The sequence below is a fragment of the Microcaecilia unicolor genome, chromosome 6 (genome assembly GCF_901765095.1).
Source record: "Microcaecilia unicolor chromosome 6, aMicUni1.1, whole genome shotgun sequence".
In the NCBI taxonomy this organism is placed as follows: Eukaryota; Metazoa; Chordata; class Amphibia; order Gymnophiona; family Siphonopidae; genus Microcaecilia; species Microcaecilia unicolor.
The window spans coordinates 71,342,920-71,369,227 of NC_044036.1; the positions used below are offsets into that span (position 1 = coordinate 71,342,920).

Consider the following 26,308-nt stretch of genomic DNA (forward strand, 5'->3'; position numbering starts at 1 on the left):
GCCAGTGGTAGCCCCAAAACAGCAAGCGGTAAGCCCGCGTTGGGCTTATCGCCACTCTGTAAAAGGGCCCCTAAGCGCACAGTAGTTATTTTTTGTAATCTTTTTTGAAGAGGCATGTCAGAGATGGAGAGTGGGCATTCCTGCACTAAGCAGTTAACATATCTACATTACTGCATGCTAACTGGTTAGCACAGTTAACGCAGGAGCCCTTACCATCTCCTAAATAAGTGGAGATAAGTGCTCCCGTAATAATTTTTTTTAAATGGCTGCATGCTAATGCAAACATCAACACAGCTATATATTGAAAAAATAGAAACAGCCCTTTTTCATGGCCACAGTAAAAATGGTGTGCTAAGGCCATTTCTTAATGCAGCTTAGCAAAAGGACCCCGTAAAACTGTAAGCCTTCCAGGGTCAGGGAAATCTCTAGTGTACCTGAATGTAACCTACCTAGAGCTACTACTGAAAAATGTGTAAGCTAAATCCAAATTCAAAATAAATAAAATTTCAGAAAATTAGAAGCATGATGTGATGTTATCTACACACCATCACAGATAACAGTTTAGAGTTTTAGGTTTACCTTTGAAAGCTAACCAAAAATGTATTACGTTTGTCCAATAAAAAGAGTAGTACCTTATTTTCTTTTCTCTGGTTTATTTCTATTTATTATTTTTAAAGGTGGACTAGCATAGCTACCATACCACTTTATTCGAGTTTTCATCTCAAATGTTACAACTTCAAAAGCATTATAAAGAAGGACGCACTCTACAGAAAGCCATTACTGACATGTGAAATCTAATGGAGCATCTTTAAAAATAATCCTGCAAATTTAAGAAAACTGCAAGAGCATTTTACTGTTAACACATATACAATCAGCATTTGCAGACACCAAGAAACAACTTATCTATACCCTACATAAAGTGATGGATAGTAGTGGTATTTTTCAACTTCAGTCAAAGGGGAGCCAAGGATGGAAAAGATAACATTTGCTTCACTTTTTTTTCAAATTCTTATCCTAAAAATAAAACCCTGATCTACAATCTTCTGCTAGTTGCTGTCACCAGTGAGCCTTCCGCTAACTTCCTGTTCATTTTAACATCAACCATTTCCACGCCTATGATTACAGTACAGTCACAGGTGTGCAGACTTTAAACGCAAACTGTAGGTAATAGGATGTGTTATTTCTATAAGTCTGCTCCTGGCTAGGCTTGGGGATGCCACAGTGTTGAAAGGAGAACCCACTTCTAAATGATTCTTGTGTCTATATTGTATATGGTTCATGCTGTATTCCCTACTCCCTCCATATACACAAATAAAAAGTCAGTTACACCAAAATGTTTATATAGCTTATTCCTTATAAGCTGGTATAATAACCATGTTTCAGCAAATATCCATCTCAAGGGGAAAAGAATCACAAATCAAACAGAAATTTTCATTTGCGATCCCCCACAAAAGCTGGCGAGTCTTAGCATCAAGCACTATTTTCCAATCTTCTAACCTTAAATCCTCCCAAAAAAACAGGACAAGTCCTGGCATCAAATGCTGTTTTCCATTCTTTAACGCCCGATTGACAGTGGAACACTAATACATCCAACAGCATTTTGCACCCATGTGCCGGTCATCTAGTTTTTGTATTGTAAATGTTCCATGGTCTATCATTCTGTTTCTCCACTATGTTAATAAACATCTTTTCTGGTACAATAGCTTCTCACATCCATTACAGGACACTGCAAACTAAAAAGATGTCAATTTGACAGCTGAAAAGTTTGAATAACCTTCACCGAGAATCCTAGTTATTCAGCAGGACCCTAGTGGTTTTAAGCAGCAGGCTAAATACCAGGGAAGGGAGGGTTCAAATCCCACTGATGCTTCTTGTGACACTGGGCAAGTCACTGAATCCTTCACTACTTCAACTAAAAGCTTAGATAGTAAACCTTCTACAGACAAGAAAGTATCTACTCTACCTGACTAATTCACCTTGAGTTACTATTTGAAAGGTGTGAGCTAAATAAAAAAAAATAATAGTGATAATAATGCTACTCAGCCATTTGGCTGATTCTTCATCGCTTTCTTTTTTCTTGTTAGACCAACTGGCACAAATTGGGGGGGGGGGGGGGGGGTATTAGCCAGGGATTGGATTAAGTTCTTTTTGGCAGAAAGAATATGGGCAGAGGTAATTGGCTGCTTCCTCCCTGCTGATTCTCCCAGGACTTCAGTGATTAGATTCCACCCTTTGCCTCTAGGTAACATCAACCTTTGTCCATTTATTCTAGTTTCAATGCAGCAAGCTGAAGAGAGTCTATTCAAACTGCTCCTTTGCGTGTGTCTAGAAGGTGCGCCATTCATTCTGTCAACTACGTCACTCTCAACTCTGGTATTACAGCTTTCTCCTCTCTGGTGGTTATCCACTCATGTTACCAATCCCGGGGCAAGGAATGGCTTCCCTCATGTCCATCTCAATAACAGACTATGGACTTTTCCTCTAGGAACTTGTCCATACCTTATATAAACCTAGATACGCTAACCACTGTTACCACATCCTCAGGCAGCGAGTTCCATAGCTTAACTAATCTTTGAGTGAAAAAATATATCCTCCTATTTATTTTTAAAGTACTTTCATGTAATTTCACGGAGTGCCACTTAGTCTTTGTACTTTTTGAAAGAGTGAAAAATCTATTCACTTTTTTCCCGTTCTACACCACTCAGGATTTTATAGACCTCAATTATATCCCCCCTCAGCCCTCTATTTTCCAAGATGAACAGCCCTAATCGCTTTAGCCTTTCCTCATAGGTGAGGAGTTCCATCCCCTTTATCACTTTGGTCGCTGTTCTTTGAGCCTTTTCTAATTCCGTTATATCTTTGGGATACAGCGACCAGAATTTAACACAATACTCATGGAGTGATATAGAGGCATTATAACATAATATTCTTGGTATTACTTTGCATCCCCTTCCTAATAATTCCTAGCAACCTGTTTGCTTCTTTGGCCACCTCTGCACACTGGGCAGAAGATTTCAGAGTATTGTCTACAATGACACACAGATCTTTTCTTGAGTGCTGACTCCTAAGATACACCCTAGCATCAGATAACTATGATTCAGTTTATTCTTTCAAATGTGCATCACTTTGCATTTGTCCACATTAAGTTCATCTGCCATTTGGATGCCCATTCTTCCAGTTTCCTAACGTCTTCCTGCAATTTTTCACAATCCGCATATATATATATATATTTTTTTTTTAATTATTCCACACTATCTATTGTTCTAGGTGGATTACACGTTTACTTCATAAAAATCACATTACAAATTGTTCAATACACAAATTATAAACACAATCCACTATGTAATATATCTGTCATCTTCTATTCAGACATCACTACAGATAATACCTTCTCATATGAACAAGCTGAAATCACCCATATGCTTCAACAAATAACAATGTCTTAAGTTCTCTCAACATCTCTCAAAACATTAATTTCTCTAATTCGTTGTGGGATTTTATTCCACAGCATTGGAACCGCAACATAGAAGATTCTTCTATGCTCCTCCAATTTAATCGTGTGATAAGGTGTTACCTCAAACAAGCATTGTACGCCAGATCTTAACGGCCATTTGGGCTGATACAAATACATTTTCGATGACAATACAAAAGGCAAAAGTCTATGCATAGCCTTGAACATCAGACAAAGCCTTATTCTTTGTGCAACTGGCAACCAGTGTAGCGCTTGAAAAACGGGAGTAATATGTTCAGATCTACATTTTCCCGTCAACAACCTTGCGACCGCATTTTGTGTCACCTGTAAGGCTTGTAACTGAGTCTTTTTATACCAAGCAGTAACCCATTACAGCAACTGAAATGTGGGGTAACAATACTCTGAATAACTTTTCTAAAGTTATCTTGTTTGAGAAAAGTTTTCAATCTTCTCAATACTCGCAATTTTCAGTAAACATCTTGAATAGTTTTGTGCCATCTGAAAATTTAATCACCTCACTCATCGTTCGGATTTCCAGATCATTTATAAATATGTTAAAGAGAACCGGTCCCAGTACAGATCCTTGTGACACTCCACTATTCAGCCTTTTCTATTGAGACAAATGGCCATTTAACCCTACCCTCTGTTTTCTGTTCAATAACCTACTCCACACCAGTACATTACCTCCTATCTAATTTTCTCAGGAGTCTCTCATGAGGAACTTTGTCAAAAGCTTTCTGAAAATCTAGATACACTACCAGGGGCATTTTCGAAAGAGAAGGGCGCCCATCTTCCGACACAAAACAGGAGATGGGCGTCCTTCTCCCAGGGTCGCCCAAATCGGCATAATCGAAAGCCGAATTTGGGCGCCCTCAACTGCAGTCCATCACGGGGACGACCAAAGCTCATGGGGTGTGTCGGAGGTGTAGCGAAGGTGGGACTGGGGCGTGCTTAAGAGATGAGCATCCTTGGCCGATAATGGAAAAAAGAAGGGCGTCCCTGACGAGCATTTGTTCGACTTGGTCCATTTTTTTTCACGACCAAGCCTCAAAAAGGTGCCCGAACGGACCAGATGACCACCGGAGGGAATCATGGATAGCCTCCCCTTACTCCCCCAGTGGTCACTAACCCCCTCCCACCCTAAAAATATGTAAAAACATTTTTGCCAGCCTCTATGCCAGCCTCAAATGTCATACCCAGCTCCATGACAGCAGTATGCAGGTCCCTGAAGCAGTTTTAGTGGGTGCAGTGCACTTCAGGCAGGTGGACCCAGGCCCATCCCCCCTACCTGTTACACTTGTGCTGGTAAATGTGAGCCCTTTAAAACCCACCCGAAACATCTGTACCCACATGTAGGTGCCCCCCTTCACCCCTTAGGGCTATGGTAGTGGTGTAGTTGTGGGGAGTGGGTTTTTTTTTGGGGGGGGGGGGTTGGGGGCTCAGCACCGAAGGTAAGGGAGCTATGCACCTGGGAGCAATTTGTTAAGTCCATTGCAGTGCCCCCTAGGGTGCCCGGTTGGTGTCCTGGCATGTGAGGGGGACCAGTGCACTACGAATGCTGGATCCTCCCACGACCAAATGGCTTGGATTTGGTCATTTTTGAGATGGGCGTCCTCAGTTTCCATTATCGCCGAAAACCAGGGATGACCATCTCTAAGGTTGACCTAAATGTTCAGATTTGGGCGTCCTCAACCGTATTATCGAAACAAAAGATGGACGCCCATCTTGTTTCGATAATACGGGTTTCCCCGCTCCTTTGCCGGGACATCCTTAGAGATGGGCGCCCTTACAGGTGGTTGTCCCCGTTCGATTATGCCCCTCCACATCAACCAGCTCACCTTTATCTACATGTTTATTCATGCCTTCAAAGAAATGAAGCAAATTGGTGAGGCAAGACGTCCCTTGGCTGAACCCATGCTAACTCTGACCCATTAAAAATCGTGTTTGTCTATGTGCTCAGTAACTTTATTCTTTACAATAATTTCCAATATTTTGCCAGCAATGATGTCAGGCTTACCAGTTTGTAATTTCCCGGATCACACCTGGAAAACCTTTTTAAAATTGGCATTACATTGTCCACCCTCCAATCTTCAGGTACTATGGACGATTTTAATGACAGGTTACAGATCACTAACAGCCGAACAGCAATTTCATGTTTGAGTTCTTTCAGGACCCTGGGGTGTATACCAACCAGTCCAGGTGATTTATCACTCTTTAACTAGTCGATTTGGCTCAGTATGTCTTCCAGGTTCACTGATATTTCTTTCCGTTCCTCTGCATTGTCACCCTTGAAAACCATTTCTAGTACAGGTAGATCAAAGTAAAAAATTCATTCAGTCTTTCCTCTATGGCCTTGTCCTCCCAGAGTGCTCCTTTTGCTCCTTCATGGTCTAACAGTCACACGGATTCCTTCACAGGCTTTCTGCTTCTGGTGTTACCATCCAGAGTACCTGAATGTAACTCGCCTTGAGCTACTATTGAAAAAGGTGTGAGCAAAATCTAAATACATAAAATAAAAATAAATATGAGATTTTGTCTCCGTGGCAAGTTTTTCTTCACATTCACTTTTAGCCTTCTTTATCAATGCTTTGCATGTAGCTTGACAGTGCTTATGTTGCTTCTTATTTTCTTCATGTGGATCCTTTTCCCATTCTTTGAAGGATGTTCTTTTGGCTCTAATAGCCTTTTTCACTTCATATTTTAACCATGCTGGCTGTCGTTTGGTTTTCTTTCCACCTTTGTTAATACGTGGCATGCATTTGGTCTGGGCTTCCACAGTGTTTTTAAATAATGTCCATGCCTGATTTAAAGTCCTATCCTTGAATCCACTCTATCATTGCAATATAATTTGTACCCTGATTGTCTTCCTTTCTAGGGACAGGCAGGTCACCTGGAGTCCTGCAGAGTTTGCCTGCCCCTCACTGTTGAAAACGTGATAGTGAAACAGCACCTCCCACTGGTAGGAGAGTAGATGGAGGACCCCCGCTCAGCTTAGAGGGAACAGTGAATGGCAGTATATCAAATTTTAATAAACTATAACTATTTTGAATTTCGATCCCATAGTTATCTGGTTACTGGACTTTCTGCTTTGCCTTCGCTCTGCCCCATATGCTCCAGCAGATAGCGCCCTGGAAAACCAATGGATGGCTCCAGTCAATGACATCTAACCAGATAGCAGGTGCTGCTGTCCAGGTAAATGCAATTCAATATCAGGCCTTAACAAAATGCCCAGAAACAGGGGCGTAGCTACGGGTGGGCCTGGGTGGGCCCAGGCCCGCCCAATCTTGGCTCAGGCCCGCCTGCCTGCCTGCCAAGTCTCCCACATTCAGCGGGACACTCCCACTTTGGCAGGTCATCTTCCGCACTCCTGCCAAAGCGGGAAAGTCTCCCGCTGCGATGATCCTCCACCGCCGCTGCGATGATCCTCCGCCGCCGCTGCTTCTCTGTGAACAGCCTCAGCAAAAGAAGAAAATGAAGCGCGGGACCGCATCAGCCTTCAGGCATGCGCTGTCGGCTCTGCCGTCCTCTGCCCCCGCTGACGTCAATTTCCTGTTCCGACAAAGGCTGAGGACCGGCAGACCGACAGCGCATGCCTGAAGGCTGCTGCAGCCCCGCGCTTCATTTTCTTCTTTTGTTGAGGCTGCTCACAGTGGCAGCGTGTAGAAGGGATGCAGTTGAGCTGATCTCAGCAGCCGTTTGGGGTCCTGGGGAACTAAGGTACGTGGATGCTGGGGTGGAGGAAAAATATTTTGTTTGGAAGGGGAGGAGGAAGATAGTGTGTCAGGGTGTATATTGCATGGGGGGGGGGAAGAGAGAGAGATCAAAGATGTTGGATGGGGACAGAAAAAGGGGAGACACTGGATGAAAGGAGGAAGAGAGAGGAGATGGATGAAAGGAGGGAGACACTGGACAGAAGGTGGAGAGCGAGAGAAGATGTTGGTGGAAGGGAGAGAGAGAAAGGGGACATGCTGGATGGAAAGAAAGAGTTGGGATGCTGGATAGAAGAAGGGTACAGAGAGAAAGATGAATGGAAAGAGGGGACATGGAAAAGGGCAGGGGAGAGACAAGCTGTTGGGGAGAAGGAAGGGGAGCAAGGGGGAGACCTTGGTTGGTCAGATGGAGAGAGAAACAGGAGAAATGCTGGATGAAAGGAGGGAGAGAGAGGAAAAATGCTAGAAGTAGGGCGCACTACTCATGCCTATATATATATCTATATTTATCTATATCTATCTATCTATCTATAGACAGATATACTAGCCGTTGAGCCCGTAAAAACGGGCTGGTATTGGGGTTTTCCTTCCTTCCCTCCCCTCCCTGCGAGGTCGCCACCGCTACCGTTCCCCCCCCCCCCCCCCCCCGGAGTCGCCGCCATCCCTCCACCCGGCCTGGGCCCTCTCTCTCTCCACTACTAAACTTACACATCCATTCGCCGAAACGCAGCACGCACATCAGCTGAGCTGCCGTCGGCCCTTCCTTCTCTGCCTGTGTCCCGCCCTCCTGTGACGTAACATCAGCGAGGGCGGGACACAGGCAGGGAAGGAAGGCCGACGGCAGCTCAGCTGATGTGCGTGCTGCGTTCCGGCGAATGGATGTGTAACTTTAGTAGCAGAGAGAGGGCCCGGGCCGGGTGTGTGTGTGTGGGGGGGGGGGGGGGGGGGGTAACGGTAGCGGCGACCTCGGGTGGGCGGGTGGGGGAGGGAGCGGTATCAACCTCGGCGGCGCAGTTTCCCTCTCTGTCCTGCCCTCATCATCACGTATTGACGCGGGGGCGCGACAGAGAGGGAAGTCTGTACTGCGCATTTGCGAGTGAGTCGGTCACTCGCCGTTTATATGTTTGATAGATATATATATATTAGTGCCCACCCATATTAGCTCTGGGCCCAGCCAAATGTCAGGTCTGGCTACGCCACTGCCCAGAAAGAACATTTTGATTGTTTTAAAGCTAACAATGCTGCACTAGTTAATAGAGCAGGATTATTTCACTGCTTTACTGTCTGCTACCAGAATTTCTCTCACAAACCTCATGGATAGAGGCATGCTTAAAGTAATTATAGTCTACTTAAGAATTGCTAGAGTCAGCAACATTTGCTATCAGAATTACATTCACCATACGTTAAGAATTAATTAAATATGTATCACAGCGGTTAAAAGAATCTGAACTTAAAATATTTGTTTATGGCAACAATGGCAGTCAGCCCAGGTATTAATGCTAATTTGTAACACATTCAGCTTCACAATCCTACTGTAAAACCTACTAGCCTTGTTACTGCTAATCTTGGAAAAATCTGTGAGGCCCACATTTGCCTTCATACAGAACGCTATCTGCAATCACCACCAACTTCCCTTCTCAAGGGACCTCAGCGCAAAAAGAACACACATTTCTCCCAGGTTAAGCTGGCAGTAAAAATATTGAGAGCCTCATCCAGACATAATATATTCAACAACAGACACTGTTTTGCAGGATCAAACAGGCCATCTCTATCTATACATACAATTTGGGGTATATGCACAAGTCAGGATTATTTTCAAGGTGTGTAAAATGGCAAAAAATTGCCATTCTTCAATGCTACTGTAAGTATGCACACTGTTCCACTTTCAGCCATATGGAGGCTTTTTCAGGGGTATGCTGTAACAGGACTCAGAAAAGTAATGTCTGCAGACTGTACTTTCAAATTGGAATTATTTTCTTAATAATTAAAAAAAAAGGACCCTTTACCCACACAAAATAACACATGCGTATATCCATGGGTACTTTGAACCCATGGTGAGTTTCAAAGGGAAAGAACGTCCACACTTTCATTTTGAAACTTGGTGCAAAGCCTATGGGTAAAAAATAGCCACAGACTTTGGTCCAAAGTAGACCACCTAACAATTTCCTCAAGCACAGCATCCTAAGGGTTTCCATCTTGCTCAGGCTATCAGCTGCATTGAAACCAAAGCTCCTTCTGTCATCACCATGAAATTCAGGAAAATCTCTCTTTACCTCCTTCTCAAGTTGGCAAGGACTCTCCTCACTGCATTTCAGATTGAGGATGTGCACCTCCTGGGGCTGACTTGCAGTGCCTCTACTTGCACAGCCCGATGACACCGTGAAGCTCTCCAGCAAGGCTTGAACAGGATAGGAGTCGCTGGTGGGTGACAACACACACTCCATCTGAGGCAGAGGACCTACAAGACAAAAGCAAGGGGAAAATGGCATCAAGCAAATGCCACAAGAGTATCTAAACATTTCCCATCAAAGAATAAAAGAGTTCTAGCAAAAAGCTTATATGGCCTAGGCCAGTGGTTTCCAAATCTGTCCTGGAGTATCCCCTTGCCAGTCATGTTTTCAAGAGAGATATGCATATAATGGAGGCAGTGTATGCAAATCAAATTCATGCATATTCATTATGGATATCCTGAAACCCTGTCTATGGGCTACTCCAGGATCGACTTGGGGGAAACACTGGCCTAGATCAATGGTTTCCAAACCATCCTGGAGGATACTCAGTCAAGATTTTAGGATATGCACAATGTATATGCATGAGATAAAAGTCTGTATGCAGTGGAATAGCACATGCAAATCTCTCTCATGCATATTCATTGCAGGTATCTGGGAAATCCAACTGGCTGGGGGTCCTCCAGGACAGACTTGGAAACCACTGGCCTATGCCTTATCAAACAATACCTTTTTTTGGGGGGGGGGGGGTTATTTTATTAATCTTTATATTTATATATTAAAATACATTTTTCTTGATGCTTATGAGAGCACCATAACCATTCGTTACAAGAAAAAAAAAAACAAAAAGAACTAAATAGTTACATCTTTGTAGTGACACATTAATACACTATTAAGCTAGAATAATGGGCTGAGAACCAGTGAAGCCCAGTTCAAATCCACTGCAGCTCTTTGTGATCTTGGGAAAATCACTTAACCTTCCATTGCTTCAGGTACAAACTCAGACTGTAAGCCATCTGGAGACAGAAAAATACCTACTGTTAATACATCTTCTTGAGCTATAACTGACAAAAGGCATGAGCTCAATCCAAAATCCCTTCCCTTCAAGGTCAGGTCAACAGCTAAGAGTGAGGATATTAATCTGAGCCTAGCCAGATGTTTCTGCAACCTCTTTTGAGGGAACAGTATTATCTATGCACTGAGTCAGCAGCATTTTAAGACCAAATGCCAAAAAAAATTATTATTCACAACAATGAGACTATGTTATGGGGAGTTCCCACTAAGAATTATCCCTCACAGGATCACCCCCACCTCCTTAAGAGAACCTACTGCACCGAGAAGGCTTCTCCCAAGCAAAGCCACACATGCATGAGCCCAAACTCTCTTCTTCCCACCACACTGAACTTGCTCGAACGTTGGCACCGAAAGCAATTTCAAAACTTGCAAGCTAGCTGAGCATCACAAGCTCAGTTGTCAGCTTGCAGGTTGGAAAACTACTAGCAGCTCTGGCATTCAAGAGATTGATGTTCAAGCCAAGAGGGTACTTTATGCCAGGGGTTGCTGACCCATGATCTACACTGATAACAGGTAGTTTTTGCAAGGCATGGGTTATGTTTGTTCATATTTTGTCCAGGGCTCTGTGTAGCCATTAGCCTGGTTCTGAACCACATTTTTTGCTTTACAGATTCTTCATTTTCTATTGCAGAGCCATTGGAGTAGAACAAATTAACTGTCCCCATGAGGCTGATTTCAGGCACTTTAACATTCAAGAAACATTTAAAGACATAGTTGGTCACTCAGCCTTTTTGGAGCTAATATTTGACTGACAGGAGGACTGCACAGGGTAGGATGCAAGTTTACTGCTTGTAATTTATAAATATCATCATCGGGTTGCAGCAGGATTTTTTGTGACAATATTTCTTTTATTTTTGTTTTATTATTGATTTTATATGTTTTTATTGTAATCTAGATTTTATGTTTGAAATAGTTGTGTATGTGACTTTGAACTCTACCTAGTTTTAGGTAGAATAGAAATGAGTAAATAAATAAGTACATAAAATATATGCTAAACGTTGCATATTGCCTCAACCGTAACCCTAAATGTACCTGCTCATTTTCAGACTATGAAGCATTTACTATCCATACAGGTAATTGTACTTCCCAGAGGCAGCTTTGGAGCTGACATTCAAACAGTTTAACCAACCTGTGAATTTAAAATTTCACAGGCACAGACCTGTTAACTTTTATCTGATCGAGTTAAGTGGTTAAAGGGAAAGGGAGTGAGAGACGTGATAGACATGGCTAACTTTTAACCAGACAGTGCCAATAGTCAGTGATATCTAATTAAAGACAGCCGGTCGGTCCAATGGGGGAAATGAATATCCTAACGTTAACCAAACAGCTTATGTCTGGTTAATGAGAACTGGATAATCCAAAAGTGGCAACTTAACCCCTTACCTTCTTAAATTTCCTGGTTAAAAGTTAACCACATAAATTATCCAATTAACTTTAACCAGATATGCCCTGCTGAATATAAGCCCCTTTGATTACAGCCAGTGTAAGATGTAAAATGCAGGAGCTGCCCCAGCACCAAAGGGCCATTGTTTTGGATTTCTAGTGAAAACTCATCTCATAGTGTAGGAAAGAGCTTCCATCTCATGCATCTTAGTCCTAGTGAAAGGATGTGAAGAAACTTGCCAGTAAGAACAGCAACAATATGCAATTAGTTCAGATCAAATTTACTTCAAGTCAGGTGTTCTCAAACCCAGTCCTCAGGATACACCCAGCCAGTTGGGTTTTCAAGATGCCCACAATGAATGTGCATGACATAGATTTACATACAAAGAAGGCAGTGCAAGCAAAATTATCCACAATGAATATGCTTGAGGTATCTTGAAAACCTGACTGGTTTGGTGTATCCCAAGGACTGGATTGAGAACCAAAATCATCTATAGAATGCCATATTGAAAGTCATCTACAGACCAGCAATCACTTGTTGTTCTAAACAAGTAACAGTAAAACAAGGTGGTATACAATTCAGACAGTAGTGGTAGAGGGAGGGGGAGGGGGAAAGGATGCATGTGCCAAGACAGAAAGCATTAAGCAACACAAGAAGAAAAAGGTAAATAGCTTGTGAAAAGCTGGGAAAACGGGGTAAAGAAAAAAGGGTGGTGATGCAACAGGGTTCTCCAGTGCCTCATATTGGTGAAAACGCTTGAGTGCATGGCTGTGTCTCAAGACCCAATTTGGAAGTAGAAAGGTCAGTTTACAGTCTCAGACTCATGGGTAACGTATTCCAGGGTTATGGTTACTAAACAGGAGAACAAAGAGCAATGAGTTGATTCAAGATGAACTTTCAACAGTGGAGAAATGACTAACAACATGAGCTTGGGGGATCTAAGAGAGAGGGAAAGTAACTAAAGGGAAAGGAGATTCCATGTATATTGAGAAGGCCCATTAGGCAACACTTTGATCAATCAGAGAATGTTTTTCAATTTCATCCTAAACACAACTGTGGACCAATGACGGAAGACCAACAACAGGCATATTTAAGACATACTAATCTAATATCCCTAGTACCTTAAGAAGTTTTAAACAACCCAATAATACTAAGATGCAAACAACAGTTCAGAAAGAGAGGGGTGCTATCCAGTCTTTTGCACTGAGTGTCATATGTATGATTTTCTCCCAGTTGGAGATAAATTATGTGTATGTGCTCGATGCAAACAGCTCCTAGCTCTCAGAGAATAAGTTCCTTCTCTTGAGGCTGATGAAATAAAATATGGACAAATGTAAAGTGATGCACAATGGGAAGAATACTCCAAATCATACTTCTCTGAAGTTAGGATGCACCTTAGGAGTCAGCACCCAAGAAAAAGATATAGGTGTCATTGTAGATAATACACTGAAATGGTACAGGATTTGTGCCAAAAGATGTAAGAGAAGAGACTGGAGGACTTGAATATGTCTATGCTAGAGAAAAGGAGAGAGAGGTGTTATATGATACAGACATTTAAGTACATGAAAGGTATTAATGTACAAAAAAAAACCCTCTTGCAGAGATGTAGGGGTGGTAGAACTAGAGGCCATGAATTGAGGTTGCAGGGAGGTAGATACTTTTTCACAGAGAGGCTAATGGACATCTGGAGTGCCCTTTCAGGAGAGGTAGTAGAGTCAAACACACTGAGAAAATTCAAAAGTACATGGGACAGACACCGAGAATGCATACATAGAAAAACACAACATGGCTGTTGAAGTGTTATGTTGGGCAAGAGTAGTGAGAACTAAGGCAGAAGCTGGACGGACTTCTATTGTGTCCCACAAACTGCAAAAGACAGGTGAAGGTTCGACAACTCCAGTGCTGTAGATCACTTTATTGTCACGTGCTGCAAGTCAGGGTGCTGTGCAGCTCAGGGGGGAGGGGAAGATATCTTGGCCGGTAAGTTGAATACTGTCAGCAATACTTGAGGATAATATGTGACTATAACTAAGACTCCATGTGTGGCTGCCTATAGATGGTTGGCAGTGTTTAAGTATACATAGCTGTAGGCTGCACAGAGTGGTGGGTGCCGCTCAGGCCACCTTGTTGGGTAGAGTGGATGGCCCGTGTGGGTCTTTATCTGCCGTCATTTACTGTATTACTGTGTAAATTTTAAAAAAAAAGCAAAATAGGGCAATAGCCTTTTTATTGCACTAAATATATTTTTGACTCATTTTTGAAGGCAAAATCTTCTTCCTCAGGTCAGGAATGAGCAAAAAAATAAAGTCTCAAGAGAAAGGTAGGGGAAGAGTGAGAATCAGAAAGATGGGAATGGATGAGTAAGTAACAAAACAGTATAATGTTATGATTTATAATGCGATAGGAAACCCAGATCCTTATAAAAACATTTCATCAATTTAACTTCAAAGATCTTACATTCCTGGATTGTTTTAAGTGATCTGATGCTGTGCCCTTATGTCACCTTTATCTGCTTTGTGGTGTTTGATGTGGTGGTGCCTGTGAGAGTCGATTCCTGTCTCCCTGATGTGCCATCCTTCTTCACGTTTTCTACATTAAATAATATACACAACGTTTGAGGAACAGAATGAGCAGAATCCCTTTATGTTGAATGTTTTTGGGTCCTGTAATATGTGCGTCACAATTTGTACTTTGCCATATTGCAGGGGCTTGTGCCATTCTCTTCTTTTTCAGCTTCTGTTGGGAGTTAGTTTTTCATTAAATTCTGCTTCAGATTTGATGCTTGTTGAAAGACAGCATTCATCCAAAGGGTATGGAATGCCATTTATGACATTAACAGCCAACATGAACCAATTTATCTTTGTGTGTGCATGGATGTGATCATTGGTAACACTGTTTTGAACTGACAGAGGATTACTACTTTGCAAATTAACTTCTGAATTGATACACAGCACAAATTAAACAAGCTCACACAGGACAGAGTATTTGCTGCTGGTGCCAGAAAGCAAATTGCAGCACAGAAACATGTCAAACCGAAAAGCAAAACCAGAGAATTCCTGTGCTGTATCGGCAAATTATAAACCTGAAATCTAGCGCATATCTGATCTAAACATTCTTTATTAATTCCTTTATTTAACATTCTGTGATATCAATCAACAAACATCAAGCCTGGATTGTCTGACACTCAGGAGGTTTCAAGTTGCAGAGCATGAAGGGGTTTTACACGGGTAGTGCGTCCTAACAATGCCTTGCAAAATGCGTTAACACTTTCAGCCATAGGAGCCAGTTCTCTGGGTTCACTGGGTGCTAAGCACCCCAATATTACATAAAAACATAAGTGTTGCCATACTGGGACAGACCGAAGGTCTATCAAACCCAGTATCCTGTTTCCAACAATGGCCAATCCAGGTCACATGTACCTGGCAAGATCCCAGAACAGCAAAACAGATTTTATGCTGCTTATCCTAGAAATAAGCTTATGGACTTTTCTTTTAGGAAATTGTCCAAACTTTTTTTAAACCCTAAGCTAAGCTGCTTTTACCACATTCTCTGGCAACAAATTCCAGAGTTTAATTACACGTTGAGTGAAGAAATATTTTCTCCAGTTTGCTTTAAATTTACTACTTTGTAGCTTCGTTGTGTGCTCCCTAGTTGTAGTATTTTTGGAAAGAGTAAACAAGTAATTCAAATCTACTCGTTCCATTCCACTCATTATTTTATAGACCTTTATCGTATCTTCCCTTCAGCCATCGCTTCTCCAAGCTGAAGAGCCCTAGCCGCTTTAGCCTTTCCTCATAGGGAAGTCAACCCATCCCCTTTATCTTTTTCGTCGCCCTTCTCTGTACCTTTTCTAATTCAGCTATATCTTTTTTGAGATGCAGTGACCAGAACTGCACACAGTATTTGAGTTGTTCGCACCATGGAGCGATACAAAGGCATTATAACATTCTTATTTTTGTTTTCCATTCCTTTCCTAATAATTTCTAACATTCTATTTGCTTTGTTAGACACTGCGGCACACTGAGCAGAGGGTTTCAACGTGTCATCAACAATGACAACTAGATCATTTTCCTGGGCGGTGATTTCTAATGTGAAACCTTGCATCATGTAGCTACAGTTTGGGTTCTTCTTCCCCACGTGCATTACTTTGCACTTACTCACATTAAAAGTCATCTGCCATTTGGATGCCTAATCTTCCAGTCTCAAAAGGAAAAATTCTCTATCCCGGCCTCACCCAGGAGCGGACCAAGACAATCTGCTGCCTGAGCTGAGGAATACCGCACACACACACCCTCCCCAGCCACAGTCTGGCATGCCCCCCATTCCCTAAATTTACCTTCCCTTTTCTTGTTTTTCAAAGGGCAGCAGTGATTCCCATGATCTGCCCTTCCACCGGTCCCAGCCCCTTCTTTCTACTGCAGCCCACCTTCGAGGAAAAAAGGAAGTTATGACAGAGAGGAGGGCAAGGACCCTATGAGAATTGCTGATGATGCCACCACCGCATCATTTTGAAAAACAAGAAAACAAAAGGTAAATTCAGGGAAGGAGTTTGAGGAAGTAAGGGCGGGGCGATGCTGTTTCAGAAGAGTACTGCCTGAGGCCCTCGCCTCAGTTAGCCTAATGATAGGGCTGCCACTGGCCTCACTGTCTCACTTTAGCCATGAATTGGGTGAGGTGTGTATGCTGACCAACTGCTACAGTGGGACTTGAACCCCAGTCTGTAATGTCAAAGGTTGTAGTGCTGATCATTAGACTACCAGCCTAGCCAATTAGACTCCATCTGTATCCAGGGATGAGTAGTCTGTATTGTGTTTGTTTGTCACCATCGATCATTTTGAATTGTGAGCCTCTATGCTTTCGGAATAGAATATATATAAAACAGAGACACAAGGATAGACAGATACATGCACATATACTAAGTACATGCAACACATTACCCATATTTAAACATTCTCTTTTTAAAATCTCATGGCAAAGCTCAAAAATTCCCACTGATACAAGTCATTAAAACAAGCTGGTCCTATGGTTCAGACCATAGTGATGCACACTACAGGCAGGTGGATATAGGTTCAGTTGGCCTATTTATTGAGAATATTCATGCTTGCGTGCACCGAGGAGATCCACGTTCAGACCTGGGTAAAGAGGGAAAACAGCTGCTAATCAAAAAGGAGTAACGAGCGTGTCCTTCCAGTCCTTGGGAAGGTGAGGTTCCCTAGAGTCACCTGAGCATGCTGTCTGCAGAGGGGAAGAAAAGATTTAACACATGGGGAAAATAAACAAGTTTATATGTGTATATGTGGCCCAAGAAGAAAGAATCGACCATGGTCCTCTTTCGGAAGCGGGGAGGGGCAATGCTGAATAGCTCATCTGACTACATATTGTAAAGCGGATCCTCTTCCCTCAGCGGTTGCAGCTCTCGCCAACCTGAAGAACACCTTCCAGTACTGCTCCTTTTTCTCTCAGAACAATGAGGCTTGTTAGTGCCTAGGAGGGGCTTCCCTCCTTCCCTCAGTTGTGGCACCAAAACACAAAAACAAAGCACGGTTATCATTCACCTTTCTCAATCAGGTTAGTTTCCCAGTGCAGGCCTCCACAGCTGCCTCCTCTCCCTCCCTCCTGGGGAAGAGTAGCAGCAAATAATTAAAAAAAAATACCCTGTTCAGAGTAGCGGGGTTTTCCCAAACCACAGTTCACTTTTAGCCAAGCTTTACCCCACTGCTCCGTTTAGCCAGGCTTTCAAAAACACAGTTCAGTTCTAGCCAAGCTTACAAAACACAGCTCAGTTTAGCCAGGCTTTCAAAACACAGTTCAGTTCTAGCCAAGCTTCAAAAACATAGCTCAGTCCAGCTAGGCTTTCAAAAACACAGTTCAATTTAGCCAGGCTTTCAAAAACACAGTTCAGTTCTAGCCAAGCTTTCAAAACACAGCTCAGTAATGGCTTTGCGCGGGCTCAAAGCCTAGGGTCCCACCCTCTTGGTCAGTCACACTCCTACCTGACCTCCTCCCGCTTGACCCGGCTTGGCCCCGCTACTTCCTTGGCTTTCGCTGAGCCAGAGCTGAAAAGTCCATCGGCTCTTCCAGGGTGTTCTCCGGTTCAGTCAACTCCATAGGGCAAGGCTCACTCTCTGCCTCTCTCTCCTCAGGAGCCCAATCCATATTCTCCTCGCCCCGCCCTTCTCCCAGCTGCTCACCCTTTCTTTCATTAAAGCTCTTTGGTGGCTCTTCTTTCTCCACCCACCTGTTCCACCACCTCTTCCACCAGGTTGGAGAATCAGCCTTATTCCTTCCCCTGCGGCCCTCCTCTGGAGACTCCTGGGAATGCACATAGTTTCTCTTATCCCCGGTCTCCCTTGGGGCATGCTGGGAGTTGTAGTTCTTTATTTCTAGTTTTTTTCTGGGGAATGCCTGCCTATAACGGGGGTATTCTGGCCTATCCCAGGGTTCCTTTGGGGCCTGTCCTACATACTCTTTACATACCCCCCCCTTAAATTTCCACCCCCGCATTCTTTTTCCTCCTCCTCCTCCACCCGGGACAGGGCATCAACATTTCCTAAACATTGCCCGGGACGATGCTCAACCGCATATTGGAAAGGCTGCAATGCTAAGTACCATCGTATTAGTCTCCCATTATTATTCTTCATCACATTCAACCATTTCAAGGGAGCATGGTCCGTTACCAACTTAAATTTTCTCCCTTCTAAATAGACACTACACTCCTGCACTGCCCATCGTATGGCTAAACACTCCTTTTCTATGGTGGAGTAATGTTCCTCATGAGGCAGGAGCTTCCGGCTTAAATAAAGCACCGGGTGTTCCTCCCCTTCATGCTCTTGGGACAGCACTGCGCCTAACCCCCTCCCTGAAGCATCTGTTTGAAGGATAAAGGGCTTTTCAAAAACAACTGCCTTCAGCACAGGTTCCTGGCACAGGGCCCTCTGCATCTGTTCAAATGCCCTCAACTCCTCCCCTCCCCACCTCAAGTGGTCCGGATTCTTCCCTCTCAGCATGTCAGTTAAGGGAGTGGCCATTGCGGAAAAATGAGGGATGAACCTGCGGTAATACCCTACCATCCCCAGGAATCTACGCAATTGTTTCTTGGTGTTTGGTCTGGGAAACTCTTGGATGCTTTTAACCTTATTCAATAAGGGCCGGACCTCTCCCCTTCCCACATTATACCCTAAATACTTCACCCGGTACTGCGCAAAATAACATTTTTTGGGGTTCAGGGTGAGACCTGCATCCCTAAAAGCCTGCAGCACTGCCTCTACCTGGTTTAAATGGGTGTTCCAGTCTCCACTATGTATTACCACATCATCCATATATGCGGCGGCATATGCCTGATGTGGTCGGAGAACCCTGTCCAGCAACCTCTGGCAGCTTGCAGCGGCTGAATTAAGGCCAAAGGGCAATCTTTTGAACTGGTACAGGCCTATGGGCGTACTAAAGGCGGTCTTAGCTTGTGCCCCTGACGTAAGGGGAATCTGCCAGTACCCTTTTGTCAAGTCCAGGGTGGTGAGATATTGTGCAGATCCTAGCCTGTCCACCAGCTCCTCAATATAAGGCATAGGATATGCATCTGCTTGAGAAATATTATTAAGCTGGCGGAAATCTATGCAGAATCTCCACTCCCCTTCGGGTTTTGGTACTAATACCACTGGGCTTGACCAGGGGCTATTTGACTCTTCAATCACCCCGAAGTCTAACATTTCCTGGACCTGTTTTATCACCTCCCTCCTTTTCATGGGGGACAGCCTATATGGCTTTTGCCGAACTACTTTACCCCTTTCCGTTATGATGTCATGCTCCACTAGGTGAGTATTTCCAGGGCAGGCCGTCAACACATCATCAAACCCTTTCAAGAGCTTTCCTATCTCTTTCTTTTGTACTTGGGTCAACCGGGGATTAACCCCTGGTTCACCGGGCTTGAAAATATCTCTTATTTGCGGTCCCAACTCCTCTCCCTCCTTTTCATCTCCCCGGGTCTGAAAGCCTACCCTTGCTACCCAGGGTTTCATCAGGTTAACGTGGAAGGTTTGGACCCGCCCCTTTTCGTTCGCCACCTCATATGTAAGAGGCCCAAGTCTCCTCCTCACCACCCAGGGACCCTTCCACCTAGAGGCAAACTTATGAGGATCCTCCGAGATTAGGATAAGGACCCTATCTCCTATTACAAACTCCCTCTCCCGAGTACCCTTATCATAATATTCCTTTTGCCGATTTTGGCTCTGTTCAAGCCTTTCCTGGGAATATTCCTGTAACTTATCTAATCTGGTCCTCAGATCCTGTAGGTATTCGACCACTGACTGATCGGAGGTGTCCGGGGGTACCCAGTGCTCCTGCAATATATCTAAAATTCCCCTGGGCCTCCGGCCAAACATTAGTTCATAAGGCGAAACACCTAAGGAGTCTTGCACCTTCTCCCTGTAGGCATATAGCACGAAGGGCAACAGCTGGTCCCAACCTGTCCTATCCTTGCCTAACGCTTTCTTTAACATACCCTTTAAAGTTCTATTAAAACGTTCCACCATCCCATTAGTTTGAGGATGGTAGGCCGCTGTACGGATATGTTGTATCCCAAAAGCCTCCCACACTTGCCTTAAGGTACTTGACATAAAGTTGGACCCCCTGTCGGTCAAAACTTCTTGGGGGAATCCCACCTCACAAAAGATTTTTATCAGTTCCCTGGCAATGACCTTCGCTGATATGCTTCTCAAAGGAATGGCCCAGGGGTACCTAGTGGCCATATCCATAACCACTAAAACGTAGAGGAAGCCTCTCTGAGATTTTGTTACTGGGCCAATAATATCCATGGCTATTCTCCTCCCCGGTTGTTCCACTCTAGCAAGGGGTTTTAACGGTGCCTTAGGCGGTAGCCGGTCTGTCACCTTCTGACAGTTGGGGCAGGACTTGCAATACCTCTCCACCTCCTCATAAACCCCTGGCCAATAAAACCGGCCCAATATCTGAGTCAGGGTAGCTTGGGAGCCCTTATGCCCCCCTAAAGGGTGATCATGCGCGAGCCTTACTACTAGGGGACGGAAAGCTTGGGGGACTACTAGCTGTCTCCCCGCTTCCGAGTTTTCCCAATTGGGTACCCTGCGATATAGAATGTCCCTTTCTATCATGAACCCCGGGGCTTCCTGGCCCTCCCCCTGTCGGGCCCGTTCCCAGGCATACTCTAAAGTAGGGTCCGTGGCCTGCTCCCTATGAAACTGGGGAAACTGCTCGCTCAATTCTTTCGGGGCCACTGGCAGATAACTTTCTTTTCTTGCCTGCTCCAAGGCCTCCCGTCTGCCCCTCTGCTCCTTTTTTTTCAAAGCTTTCCCCTTTCTCTCTTTTCCCGGCTCCCCTAAGACCTCCCCTTGAAAAGGAAAAATACCTCCTATTCCCTCTTCTTCAGTCTCAGGGTCTCGCCGAGCCTGAGAGCGGGTAGTGACCAACACTCTTTTTTCACTAATACACTCGGTAAAGGGGGGCCAGTCCCTTCCCAAAATCATCTCCTGTGGCAGTCTGGGCAGAACGGCAACAGCTATCTCTATCTCCACTGTAGGCCCCTTCACGTGAACCCTATGGAGGGTATAACGAGTACTGGCCCCATGTATACATTGAATAGCCACTGCTCCCTCATAGGTATCCTTACCTCCTGTCCTCCTCTTTCTTATTTGATCCCATAACCTCCTGGAGATCATGGACTGGTCTGCCCCGGAGTCTAACATGGCTACAATCGGTAAACCCTCAACCTCCACCTTAGCAGTATACCGAGGTCTAAACCCTTGGGCAACCTGCGAGGTCCATCCCTCTCGACCTGGGCAATCCCTCCGGAAGTGCCCAGTCTTCCCACACTTATAACAGAGTTTTCCTTCATACGAGGGGGCCTTTCTTTCAGGGCCTGAGGGCACTACGGGCTTTTTACCCCCCCCCCCCCCCCCCAGCCGTAATCGGGTTTCCCCCCCTGGGGCTCTGTCTTAAAGCGGGAACTTTTGGAACCCCAGCCTCCAACAGGTCGGGGTTTACCCCCCTCCAGGTCGGGTTCTCCCCAATATTGGGCTTCCAAATAACACTCCAACCCGGCTGTCACGGCCTCCACCGTCTTACAGCCCCTTTGGACCAATCCTGCCCTAATCTCCCTGGGAAGGCCCTGCAGGAACTGCTCCACTACTAATTCTTGAAGAATCTCTCCCGTGGTGTGGCGATCAGGTTCCAACCATTTTTTTACCAAGTCCATCAGTCTAGTGGCCATCGCTTTAGGGGGTTCCCCCTTTTCCCATTTAGTGGACCGAAACTTACGCCTATAAGCCTGGGTACTCAGTCCATACCGGTCTTTAATGGCCTCTCTCAACCTCCCATCGTTGGCAGCGTCCCCAGGAGCCAAGTCTCTAAAGGCTCCTAGAGCCTCCCCAGATAATGAAGGCACTAACCGCATGGCCCACTGCTCTTGTGGCCATCCTGCGGCCACTGCCACCCTCTCGAAGGCGGTCAGGAAATCATCCACATTATCCTGCTCAGACAACTTTCCCCAAGTAAGTGAGTTCAGGGATAAATGTCCTACCGCACCGCTTCCTCCTGGCCCCTGTCCGGTTGCTCCGGCTCCACCGCCCCTGGGAGCCTCGATCCCTCGCTGAAAAAAGTCCTGGAGCATATTCAGCACCGGTTGTTGTTGCTCTCGTGCCGCCGTCAAGGAGTCTTCCACCATCTTCCCCGTCAGTTCTTGCTGTTTCTGGAACTGCATCGTCATCCAAGCGAAGATCTCCTTGGGGTCCATCTTTGCTCCGGAACAGCGACTCCGGAACCCCAGACGGGTCTGCGCCTTTCTCAGCGTTGGCCCCTCCGTCGGGCTTTTCTGTCCTGCTGGTCTTGGCCTCCTCGAGCGACAGGTCCGCGACGCAATCCCACTTCTGACACCAATTGTAAAGCAGATCCTCTTCCCTCAGCGGTTGCAGCTCTCGCCAACCTGAAGAACACCTTCCAGTACTGCTCCTTTTTCTCTCAGAACAATGAGGCTTGTTAGTGCCTAGGAGGGGCTTCCCTCCTTCCCTCAGTTGTGGCACCAAAACACAAAAACAAAGCACGGTTATCATTCACCTTTCTCAATCAGGTTAGTTTCCCAGTGCAGGCCTCCACAGCTGCCTCCTCTCCCTCCCTCCTGGGGAAGAGTAGCAGCAAATAATTAAAAAAAAATACCCTGTTCAGAGTAGCGGGGTTTTCCCAAACCACAGTTCACTTTTAGCCAAGCTTTACCCCACTGCTCCGTTTAGCCAGGCTTTCAAAAACACAGTTCAGTTCTAGCCAAGCTTACAAAACACAGCTCAGTTTAGCCAGGCTTTCAAAACACAGTTCAGTTCTAGCCAAGCTTCAAAAACATAGCTCAGTCCAGCTAGGCTTTCAAAAACACAGTTCAATTTAGCCAGGCTTTCAAAAACACAGTTCAGTTCTAGCCAAGCTTTCAAAACACAGCTCAGTAATGGCTTTGCGCGGGCTCAAAGCCTAGGGTCCCACCCTCTTGGTCAGTCACACTCCTACCTGACCTCCTCCCGCTTGACCCGGCTTGGCCCCGCTACTTCCTTGGCTTTCGCTGAGCCAGAGCTGAAAAGTCCATCGGCTCTTCCAGGGTGTTCTCCGGTTCAGTCAACTCCATAGGGCAAGGCTCACTCTCTGCCTCTCTCTCCTCAGGAGCCCAATCCATATTCTCCTCGCCCCGCCCTTCTCCCAGCTGCTCACCCTTTCTTTCATTAAAGCTCTTTGGTGGCTCTTCTTTCTCCACCCACCTGTTCCACCACCTCTTCCACCAGGTTGGAGAATCAGCCTTATTCCTTCCCCTGCGGCCCTCCTCTGGAGACTCCTGGGAATGCACATAGTTTCTCTTATCCCCGGTCTCCCTTGGGGCATGCTGGGAGTTGTAGTTCTTTATTTCTAGTTTTTTCCTGGGGAATGCCTGCCTATAACGGGGGTATTCTGGCCTATCCCAGGGTTCCTTTGGGGCCTGTCCTACATACTCTTTACAATATGTATGTGTATACCTTCTAGCAAATTTGCAAAAGCAAATTACCCAGGGTAGGTTACCTTCCAAAACAGCATATTAAATAAGTGGTTAAGAATGCCCCCCCCCCCCCCCCCGTACATCTGAATCTCCTTTTCTGAGGTTTGCAAAATTGGGGCAGAACACCACACACAGGTTTTGAAAATACTGGGGCTCATTATTTGACGTGGTTTAAATGGGTGGGAGAGGCTCCTCCTACCCGTTTAAACTAAGCTGAGTGGGGTTAAGAGAGAGATGGGAATGGGACCTGGGTACCCCCTTGCAGAACTGGAAGATACTTATAGCCTCAGATAGTGAAAACATCGACATTACAAGAAACACACTTTAGATTCATACATAGAGCATATAATTCTCAACTGTAACTATTTTGTGTGGGGCTTGTAAGCATTTATAGATGAATATCTCTGCTGGGCAAAGCTACCCAATGAGTAATTCCCAGGTTCCGTTTACAGGAGTCTGGCTAAACCAACTTCCTAGCTTTGTCCAGGGGTTATATATTATAAAGGAACCTGGCTGTTCTGGGCCTACACCAGAACTTTTCTTCTGTTAGAGAGAACTGGAATAAAAGTAAAGTCACTGCTGTGAAATATATTAATTTATTATATAGGTAAGAAAATAGAATAACACACCCTACACTACAGCTCAGCTGTACAATTGTAGCTCCCTTATGCTGATAAGCAACTGTAGAATGTATTGTCTAACTAAAACACTGATATCACTGGTTACTAGGTTATTACACAATCCTGATTAGTAAGCTGAGCTCTGGTACAAACAGAAAGTTGAATCTGCTTGGTCACTGAAGTGCAGGGTCTTAGTTCACAGACTCCATCTTGACATAGTTGTATACACAGGCTGAGATCAGCAGAGTGAGGCTCACAGGGAAATAGCCCTACAGGCTTACATCCACTGCACAGTGCCTTAAGTGTGCTGCAGAGGAAAATTTGTTCTATCAGCTTGGAGCTGTAGAAAGATACAGCTTTTCTGGAGTGAACTCCATCAGTATGTGGGCCACACCCTTCATATGAAAATTTCTTTACTCCCACTGACTTATTTGTTGGGAATAGTGAATATTGAGACTCTGGGAGGGAAAGGGAAAATTACTTTATTTCGAAAATTGAGGTTGGTGCCAATTAAATGTATAATGCAAACCTGAGTATCTGCGGAAGCTCCATCGTTCTGGAATTGGGTGCATGCCTTGGCACGTGGGGAGGCTCAGGACGCTTCTTCCTCTCCTAAATCCACACAGCAGTTTTTGCTTATTTGAGAGGAGTTTATTCACACACTGACATCTCTGGGTCATAGCTCTTTGTTAAATAAACTGCACTTACACTGAAGTGGCAGAGGCAGCATACAAGGTGAGGGTGGGATAAGGGGGTTATGGGTAAGAGTGGGGGGGTAGGGTACAGTAGGGATATCATTTGAGTTTGGCAGGTTCCAGGAGACGTGAAGGAACCCGGTCTCCTGTTTTGTTTTGGGGTTTTTTTTGTTTGTTTGTTTGTTTTTCCTTTCATTGGGGACTAAGGGCTGGCTTCATCTAGGCTTGGTCATGTTTTGGAGGCGGGGGAGGTGGGCTTGGGGGTGGGGAATGGGTTTCTTTCTATATTAATAAGGAAATGATGACCATCTAGTTTTATCTTCTCTATACAAATGTTGTCATATTTGAGTCTGGTAATGCTGTTATCCTGGACATTTGAAATGTATTCCTGTATTGTTTATTCTATATTGTCATCTACAAAAATTGTTTCAAATAAATTAAGCTGAGTGGGCCATGCCAAGATTTTCAGAAGCACTTAACTGAACAGTGCCACTGAAAATCCAGTGTGGCCATTGCATCACTGTCTAGTTAGTGCCAGGATGGTCCAGGGGCGGAGTTGGGGTGGACCCAGAAGTTAAGCACAGCGATATTCAGTGTCAATGCCTGCATAACTAACTGAGCAGACAGGCCACATACACTGTTGTCCTATCTTTGCCCAGTTAGTTTTTTTTTTTTTTTTTTGTTACATTTGTACCCCACGCTTTTCCACTCATGGCAGGCTCAATGCGGCTTACATGGGGCAATGGAGGGTGAAGTGACTTGCCCAGAATCACAAGGAGCTGCCTGTGCCTGAAGTGGGAATTGAACTCAGTTCCTCAGCTCCCCAGGACCAAAGTCCACCACCCTAACCACTAGGCCACTCCTCCACTCCATGCGGGTGCTAGTACTGAATACTGGCTGTAACTGTACAAAATGTCTGCCATGCTGGACAGGAGCAAGTTGGCATTGCTCTGCCCATTTGCCCAGCTAGATCACCAAGGACTATCCAGGTAGGCCCAGGGGAGGGAGAGGCTTGGGCCTGCCATCTCCTTTCTTCGAGGGGGGAAAGGGAGGGGATCAGTAAAGGGACAGGGTGCTGAGGTTCCTGG

At 44.9% G+C, this 26,308-nt stretch overlaps 1 protein-coding gene across 2 annotated transcripts in view; it reads right to left on the reverse strand.

The window, feature by feature from the left end:
- The window catches only part of TGFBR3 (transforming growth factor beta receptor 3), a 350,647-nt gene that overhangs the window by 226,331 nt on the left and 98,008 nt on the right, over positions 1 to 26,308 (reverse strand). For both annotated transcript variants that reach the window (XM_030207075.1, XM_030207074.1), the window contains exon 2: positions 9,456 to 9,640. In XM_030207075.1, coding sequence (XP_030062935.1) covers positions 9,456 to 9,640 — 185 coding nt within the window. The remainder of the gene's footprint in view (positions 1 to 9,455; positions 9,641 to 26,308) is intronic.